General features: G+C 44.9%; 1 protein-coding gene across 1 annotated transcript; it reads left to right on the top strand.

Moving 5' to 3' along the window:
- The first annotated feature begins 211 nt into the window (after window positions 1–211).
- Window positions 212–1,546, top strand: LOC145952116 (uncharacterized). The gene is made up of 3 exons (XM_083064342.1): window positions 212–661; window positions 767–1,206; window positions 1,504–1,546. Exons 1-3 carry the CDS (start codon window positions 212–214, stop codon window positions 1,544–1,546), a joined length of 933 nt encoding a protein of 310 aa, XP_082920468.1.
- The last annotated feature ends 8,177 nt before the right edge of the window (window positions 1,547–9,723 follow it).

Consider the following 9,723-nt stretch of genomic DNA (forward strand, 5'->3'; position numbering starts at 1 on the left):
AGATCGGTGCGAAGAAGCTTTCCAAAGTTTCAAAACCTTCCTCACAACCCCACCAATCCTACAGAGGCCGGATAACAACACCGACCTCCTCCTTTACTTGGCCGTAGCGGAAAATGCCATCAGCGGAGTTATCGTGCAAGAGCACTAGAAGGTACAGACACCTATTTACTTCATCAGCAGAGTCCTCCAAGACGCGGAGAGGAGGTACCAAATGATCGAGAAGCTGGCGTTGGCGCTTGTCACCACGGCCCGACGGCTTAGACCCTACTTCCAGAGCCACCAAGTGATAGTCAAAACTGACTACCCCATCAAGCAAATCCTGCGAAAACCTGAGCTCGCCGGACGCATGATCGCCTGGTCGGTGGAACTATCCGAGTTTGGGATCCAGTACGAAGGTCGCGGACCCTTGAAGGTCCAATGCCTAGCCGACTTCGTAGCCGAGCTCACACCAGCTACGGCCGAGGAGCCCCAGGTGTGGACTTTGCATGTTGACGGGTCCTCCAACTCCAAAGGCGGCGGGGCAGGCATCATTCTGGAGGGACCAAACCAAGTCGCCTTGGAGCAATCCCTTAAGTTTGGCTTCAAGGTGACCAATAACCAGGTAGAGTACGAAGCACTTCTCGCAGGACTGAGGCTAGCCCGCAACCTCGGAGCTCGAAGAGTGAGTTGCAACAGCGACTCGAAACTCATGGTGGAGCAGCTCAGTGGGACATACCAGGCAAAGGACACTCTGCTACAGCGATACTTCCACACTGCGTCCCACCAGATCTCATCCTTTGACGAATTCACCATAAAACATGTACCACGAGAGCAAAACACCCGAGCTGACCTCCTATCGAAGCTCGCCAGCACCAAAAGACCCAGGCAGCACCGAACCATCATCCAGGAAACCTTGCACTCACCCAGCTTGGACGACAAGGTCGTCAACGTCAGTGACAATGAAGGCCTAGGTTGGATGACAGACATCTGGGGCTACTTGAAAGAAGGAGTCCTGCCCGAAAATAAAGACGAAGCTCGGAAGATAAGGATGAGGTCGGCCAAGTTCGTCATCATCGGGGATGAGTTATTCAAGCGTGGCATTTCCTCCCCACTGCTCAAATGCCTGACTGCGTCTCAAGCAGCCTACGTCATCAAGGAAATCCACCAGGGGATATGCGGCATGTACTCCGGGGCACGTTCGATGGCAACCAGAGTACTCCGAGCTGGGTACTACTGGCCCACTCTGAAGTCGGATTGCCAAAACCACATCCAAAAATGCAAAGAATGCCAGAAATTCGGCAACGCACACCGACAACCGCCCGAAACTCTCCACCGTATGATGTCGGCGTGGCCTTTCTCCCAGTGGGGAATGGACATCCTCGGGCCATTCCCCCTTGCGAAAGGCCAACTAAAATTCCTCCTGGTAGCGGTCGACTACTTCACCAAATGGATCGAAGCATGCCCACTCGCCAAAATTACCACCGAGAACGTGCGGAAGTTCACCTGGAAGAATATGATCTACAGGTTCGGAATCCCTCACGCCCTCGTTATTGACAATGGTCGATAGTTCATCACACAGGAATTTGAGGACTTCCTCCGCGAGCTCGGAATCAAACACCTTTCGACCTCGGTGGAACATCCCCAAACCAATGGCCAAGCCGAAGCTGCCAACAAGGTCATCCTCCGGGAACTTAAAAAGCGACTAGGAAACGCCAAAGGGCAGTGGCCCGATGAACTCCCCAGCATCCTCTGGGCGTATCATTGCACCCCCCAGTCGACCACGCAAGAGACACCTTACAAGCTGACCTACGGAGCCGACGCGATGATCCCGGTAGAAATCCGCGAAGCATCCCACAGACGCTAAGTCTTCAGCGGCGAACAGAATGCCCAAGAACTGGCAGCCGACCTCGACCTAGTGGACGAACTTCGAGACGAAGCTCGAATCCACGAGGAAGCCTGCAAGCTCCGAGCATCCCGCAGATACAATACCCGAGTAAAACCTCGCTCTTTCCGAGCAGGTGACTTGGTTTGACGATTATTAGGCGAAGCAAGAAAGGACACGTCTGATGGGAAACTCGCACCCAGTTGGGGTGGCCCCTTCCGAGTTACAGAAGACTTGGAAAATGGAGCATATAGACTAGAAGAACTCAGCGGGAAACCTATACCGCGAACTTGGAATGCTACGCATCTCAAGTTCTATTTCAGTTAAACTTTGTATGAATAAGCTGTGCACTCTTTTCCCCACCTCAGTCTCTTGTCCCAAAAAATAAAAGGATGGGTTTTGGCTGAGAGGGTTTTTAACGAGGCACATTTACGCAATCAATGAAAAGAACTCATTCTGTTCTACTTATATCTCTCAAACTTCACACCGTTTTACGTTTTACTCAAACTCGAGGTCGAGTTCGAACCTCGATATGATTAAGGTCGAGTCCGAACCTTCACAAAGGTTACTTAACGAAAAGCCCCAGGTCGAAATCGAACCTCGGCGTGACTGAGGTCAAGTTCGAACCTCGATATGATTAAGGTCGAGTCCGAACCTTCACAAAGGTTACTTAACGAAAAGCCCCAGGTCGAAATCGAACCTCGGCGTGACTGAGGTCGAGTTCGAACCTCGATATGATTAAGGTCGAGTCCGAAACTTCACAAAGGTTACTTAACAAAAAGCCCCAGGTCGAAATCGAACCTCGGCGTGAATGAGGTCGAGTTCGAACCTCGATACGATTAAGGTCGAGTCCGAACCTTCACAAAGGTTACTCAACGATAAGCCCGAGGTCGAAATCGAACCCCGGCGTGCTGAGGTCAAGTCCGAACCTTCACAAAGGTTATTTAACGAAAAACTAAGGTCGAGTACGAACCTTCCCAACGTGTTACTTAGCAAAAGACTAAGGTCGAGTACGAACCTTCCCAATGTGTTACTTAGCAAAAGACTAAGGCCGAGTACGAACCTTCCCAACGTGTTACTTAGCAAAAAACTAAGTTCGAGTTCGAACCTTCGCAACGTGTTACTCAATAAAATAGAGGTCGATTCCGAACCTCAGCACGAGCGACTCAAAACAAAGTACTGCCATGTCCAAAACCATGCAACAGACATCGAACATATGTCTTAAAACGTGAAAACAGCCCAAATCAAATAAAAATACCAAAACCATGTTCAATACATGAATTCAAATAAAAGAAAAGTAAAGAAGACAAACGCAATCAAAGTTGGCCTACGCAGAGGCGTCCTCGCCAGAGCTATCCTCGACGTCGTCCTCCCTCACCAACTTCCCAAAACGAACAACTTTTTCCACATGCATGCTGGAAAAATCGAACCCTGGCGCAAGGAGTCTAGCCTGGCGAGCAGCCTTAAGGAAACTCCTCTTATGCTCCACCACGAGGGAATGCTCAACCTCCTCAAGCCTCCTTTTCAGTGCCGCCCTCTCGGCCTCCAACGCTGAAAGACCTACCCTCTGAGCGGCTATCTCCTCTTCCTTACTACTAATGATAACCTCGTCGCGAAGACGCTCCTCGGTCACTGACACTAGTTCACCCTTCAAAAACGCTACTTCATCTTCCAAGGAGCGAACCTGGCCCGCATAACCTTCATTGGAGCGCAGGGTAGCCTCCAGTGACTCTTAAACCTTGGCGAGGTTCCCCCTTGTCGCTTGGAGCTCGACCTCCTGCAGCTTCGCTTCACCAAGAGCGGCAGCCAAAACCCCGTTCTCCTCCTTCAAAACCTTATTTTCTTCCCTCAGGGGCTGAACTTGACCCTTCAGCTTCGCCACATCCTCCTGCTGCTTGGACCACTTGTGTTTCTAGTGATCCACAATGGCCGTGCCCCTTTGCAGGAAAATCTGAGCCGCTTCAAGGCCCCCCACCGGCCCGGCCGACTCAATCATGGCCTGATCAGCCGCACTCAGTGACCCCTTGGGGAAAAACTTCTCCGGCGTCACCGCGACACTCCACAGAGAATCGATCTCCTCTAACGCGCTCAAATGTTCCAACCGCATCGGCGTGCCCTCCTACGCGTAGCGGTACGCAAGATACGGGCGCTTGGGAGGTCCTTCGCCCCCAGAGCAGAAGTCGGGACCCCGGAGCTAGGCCCTTTTCCGCGAATATCGGCCGAAGCAGAGGCAGACGCCTCCGGCCCTGCACTAGAAACATCGACCCTTGTCGTCACCGACCTCAGAATCTCCAGAACCTCGGCAGCCTCGCTCGCCTGCAAAAGAAAAAGGAAAAGACATATAAACCTCACAAGTAGAAAAGAATTGAGGAATACGGTGCATCAAAGGATCACAAGTACACGCTGCTTACCTCGGCAGCTTGGGCGACCCACTCGGCGACCGGAGCCACTGTCTCGGAGGTTGGAGCGACCTCACCGACAGCCCGGGTAGCCACCTCGGCAACAGCCCCCCACTTGTAGCAGACAACCCCAACTCAGGAAACTGAAAAAGAGCATACAGGACAGAAGAAGGAATAATCAGGCAAGGCACTCACCACGACAACTCGCCCAATAGATTGAACCGGCACCTCGCCGGGTTGAACGACTGGCTCAGCAACCGGCGCCACCTCTTTGATAGCCACACGATTGACGGCCCCTTCGACCGCGGGCTCCCAGCAAGGTCCACCACCCCAGCCTCAACAACTTGGGAGGCAACCTCCCCTACCTCACGAGGGGCGGATGTCCCCCCGATCTCCCCCCACCCCTCCTCCATTTTCGGTTGATTTTCAGGGGGGAAACCTCCTCCTCTGGAGGCTCAAAAACTCCGAGCTCGGTCACGTTGAAGCAGGGTTTCAGCTTGAGCCACAAGTCTTTTCCTATTAGGCCTACAAACAGACAATAAGGCAAGTCAGCAAAAGAAAGATTACACAAACCTCAATAAAATGCCAAGATACAAAATACTCACCCTCCAGGACCCTCTCCCGGTGTGCCGAGTTCGCAAGCGACAAGATCGTCTTGCAATCCAACGGGCAAGGCAAAGCCGAGAGACTCTCAACGACGGCAGCCTCCGAAGCCGTCAACTCCAAAGGGTTCACCCCGTGAAACCTCGACGGTTTAGGGCACCAGTAAAGGGGGAACTTTGGCAGTACACCAAAGTAGAAATCCTCATCCTCCAAAGGGTCGACGTCCACGAGGACTACCCGGAAAAACTCAGACTTGAAATTCTTATAAGATTGGGAGTAAAGCGTGAATAAACCCCCTTCTTTACTCCTGTTTAAAGAAAGAATGCCATACAGCGGAACGCCCAGCTTCAGCTGGTAGAAATGAAGGAAAACGCGAAGGGACAACTCCAGCCCTAAGACCGCGCACAAGACCTGAAACGCCCTCAAAAAGCCCCAGCTATTGGGGTGCAGTTGACAAGGGGCCGCGTTGATATAGTGCAAGAAGTCACACTCAAACTGAGTAAAAGGAAGACAAATGCCCAGGTCCCTGAAGAAACTCTGATAAACATAAAAGTGGGGGGGATCGGTCGGCTTCCCCATGAACACACCCTCACCAGCCGGACAAGGCTCGAGCCGAATCGTCCGGGAAATGGTGGGGTCGCAAATCCGGTGCGTCTCCCAAACCGCATCGACCTCCAGGCGCGACCTGAACACACTTTGGACGACCCCCACCTCGCGCTTGACCCAGTCGTAACCAGGAACACCCGGCTCCAGGTCCTTAGGCGGGGGTAACTCTCTCCTCTCGGCAGCACCCCTCCCGGTAGCCACCGCCTTGCCGCGTGCCTTGCCCCTGGCAGGCGCAGAAGAACCAACGCCACGACCACTAGCCATCAAGAAAACTCGAAGAAAGACTGTGAAAACGAAGACGAAAGGCGAACGAAAGCAAGAAAGATAGGAACAAGAAAGCACAGAAGACTATCGTACCCAAGAAGCTAAAGAGTAGAAGAGAGTGAAGCGAATGGGAAGAGACGCGGGAGAGAAAAGGAGAAGGGCTTTTTCCCACATTTCAAAACCGCCACGCTACGTGTCGGTCAGGGGGCACGCCTAACGACACAATTAATTGCAAGTCCATCATTGCATAACCGTCATTTCCCATAACGCGCTACTTGCACGTTTCCGGGAAATGAACAGTCGTGACACATGGCATCTCAACAGGCAGAAGTACGCGAAAGGTCACTCCCCCCAGCGAGCTCGGTCTTAACTCCTCAACCTGCGGACTTCGGAGCTCGGGGGGCTAGTGTACTGTCCGTACCGCGAAGCTGAGCTCCGAGCTCGGCATCACTGCACAAAACGAGGTCGGGCACGCGCTACGCGACGTCAGCTCGACATTTAAGCAGATCGTAACCGATCTCGAGCGATCTCGCTTCAGACGGGATCCCTCATTTAATCCTATCATATCTTATCTCAAGCCCAAGGCCCAAAACAACCCTAATTCACACTAAGGTACGTGCATTACATATACGAGATTCACACTCCCACAAACACTAACTTTGGCATCGGAGTCTCTTTTGCAGGTACCACCCCATCTCGGAGCATCAAGCATACCAGCGAAGGAGGCTCACCGATCTTACCTGGCGGATCAGCTCTACAGTAGATTTCCGGTAATAACAGGTTATATATATATATATATGTGTGTGTGTGTGTGTGTGTGTGTGCGCGGGAAAGAGAAAAGAGATCTGTTTACTCGAGGAATAAATTTATTTAAACTTACTCTATTTAATAATTCATATTTTATATTAAATTTCAATAATTCAATCGTCAAAATTAGGGCATCTCCAATGGAAGTAACTCATTTGAGTTGCTTCATGCATTGAAAAATGAAAAAGTGGTCCCCAGTGTGCTATGTCTGCATTAAACAACTCAAATACAAATTTACTCCAATGGTAAAAAATTTTAAGAAATTCAACTTTTAGAATTTTTTTTTCTAATCATTTATGAACCAAATTTAATTTTTTTAAAAGGATAATTGCACTACAATGAAAGAAAATAAATTACGAGAAAAAATACACAATAAGTAGATATTAAAAATAAAATAAAATAAAGTAATAGTAAATACATAAACATTATACGAAATTAATTTTCATCATTATTATTTCTGAAACGTTCCCAAATATGTTCAATAAGATCTGCTTGAAATCTGGTAAGAAACGGTTGCTTGAGAAAGCAACTCTCTTTCTTCTTCAAGCAACTCATGTTGTCACGTGAGAGTCCTCCAATGGTAAGAAACTGGGATTTGAGTTGCTTCATGGGACAAGCAACTCCCATTGGAGTTGCTCTTAAAGTTCTTAATACATAGATTAAGTTTGTAAATTTTAAAAAAAAATTGAAAACTATTTAATACTTCATTTTATTAATTCAAATTAACGGTTCATTTTTATGATTATCTGTCAATTTAAATTAATAAAACGAAGTATCAAATGGTTCTCAATTTTTTTAAAAAATTTGTATACTTAATCTATATATTAAGAACTTTAAATTCAATAATTAAATCGTTGAAATGTGATATAAAACATGTTATTGAATATAGTAAGTTTTTTATAAAAATATACAGATCTCTTCTTTTATATATATATATATATATATATATATATATATATTTAATTTCTCCATCTATGAATATGAATCGAATGCTCCCATTTACAGACACCATAATATATGGCTGCTAAAATCAAAGATAGTTGAACTAAAATTAACACTTTCATGTAGTATAACCATATTCAGAGAACCCAGATAAACCCTTTTTCATCTTCATTTCCTTCCATTCTGAATTTCTGATCCACCTTTATAGTTGATCCATAGTTCATAATATTTTATTATTTTAATTTATGATTCTATTTTTCCCAACCCTTTTTCCCCTGGTTAATTTAACAAGCACCATACATCAATCAAGAAAAAAGAGAGGAAAATCTGCAAATTGTTTACGGAATATCTGCATGATTAGGCCAGGGCTTGCTTTTTATTGCTGGAGCACATTGCTGCCACAAAAGCTTCAAATAAGTACTAGATATAACGTAAAGGGAAAAAAATTGATTCTTTATTCATGATATACAAGAAAACGCTATTTAATGCATTTCTTTTATCATATTATTATTTATTATTGAATGAAATTAATTTATTAAAAATCACATTTAATAAATTTTACATAATTTATAGGTTGTCACACATGATTATGTAGTTTTCAATAATTTTTATATCAATAACAATAAATATTAAAAGAAATATATTAAAGAATATGTTATTAGTTAACACATATTAGAGTTTAAATAATATAAGTTAATTGAGTGTTACATTTGTTTTACATATAAGATCTATTTATTTAATTCATCAATATTAAAAAAAAATTTAATCGATAATAATAAATTTATCTTATTTATATATATATTTTTTTACAAAATTACTCTTATACTTTTTTCCTCTCTTAATTAATACTCCACTCTTATCTAATAACTTCAACCTTTCACTCACCTTAGAAATAGTTTAGTCTCAATATTATTAATATATGAAACAATTCAAATTAGATCTTATATAAAGTAATAAATAATTGTTCTAAGTTGGATCTTATGTAACGACCCGCCGTGACCGTCACACTCCGAAACAATACTACATACTACTGGAATATATATATTAAAATAGTATAATAAAATATTTACAACACAAGTTGCTAATCAAGCAACCAACACCAACCAATTATATACAACAAAATATGCTACTATAAGGTAACCTACAAAAATATATCCATCTTCAAGCACCTCCTATGGCCTCTAGCAGCTATCTCCCAGTCTATCACTGTCCTGCTCCCATACAATGTATGATCATCGCAGTCCAAACCACATGGAAACATGCAAGTGTAAGCTAGAGACAATAAACAACTCATAATAATTTAATACGCAACACAACAACTATATAATCATCTTCGCATCAAATACATGAGACAAACAACATATATATATATATATATATATATATATATATATATATATATATATATATACATCTTAACATCATTTCAACTTGATTCCACATATCAACACTTCAATGCAACTACTTACAAACCATTGGAATAGTTACCATATTCATTATAACAACAACCAACATATGTATTACACACCTCTCAACAACACATGTTTAAAAGAAACTTACAACACAGGTAATCTAGCGACACTAGCATCATCATCAACTTGTATATAATTAAGCAACTTACAACATAACAACACTATTATCATACTTAACAGGGTCAACATACAACACAATCACAGCTTAACAACACAACAACATATGTACAACTCATATCAACAACAAATCAACTCATCAACAACATGCGTCGTCACGCATTTCAACTCGGAGATCTCCTACAACGTGGTGAGTAGTCTAAGTGGCTAGGTCCGACCGAACTGACAACACATAACCTTTTTGGGCTTGCTACGTAAACAACAAATTTGGATAGAAATCCACAACACGATAACGATTTCTCATATTTTGTCACTTAAACAAGGAATAATATAGTACTCGGTTAGGAACTAAGTTCCCGACTTCTTACTTTACTCAAATTGGCCGTGGCCGCTTTGTAATCGGTATAGCTCGACCTTGCCCCTATACCGTCGTCCCTTTGTAATCGGTATAGCTCGACCTTACCCCTATACCATGGTCGCTTTTGTAATCGATATAGCTCAACCTTGCCCTTATACCGTGGTCGCTTTATACACGTGTACCTCGACCTTGCCCATACACGGGACCAACTAAGTCCTAGAGGAGAACAACACAACGTCCACTCCAAGTGATGGAAGAGCATGGACCAAGGGTTCAACCACTAGATCGAGCAAT

Source organism: Cajanus cajan, chromosome 9 (genome assembly GCF_000230855.2).
Source record: "Cajanus cajan strain Asha chromosome 9, NIPB_CcT2T_4, whole genome shotgun sequence".
In the NCBI taxonomy this organism is placed as follows: Eukaryota; Viridiplantae; Streptophyta; class Magnoliopsida; order Fabales; family Fabaceae; genus Cajanus; species Cajanus cajan.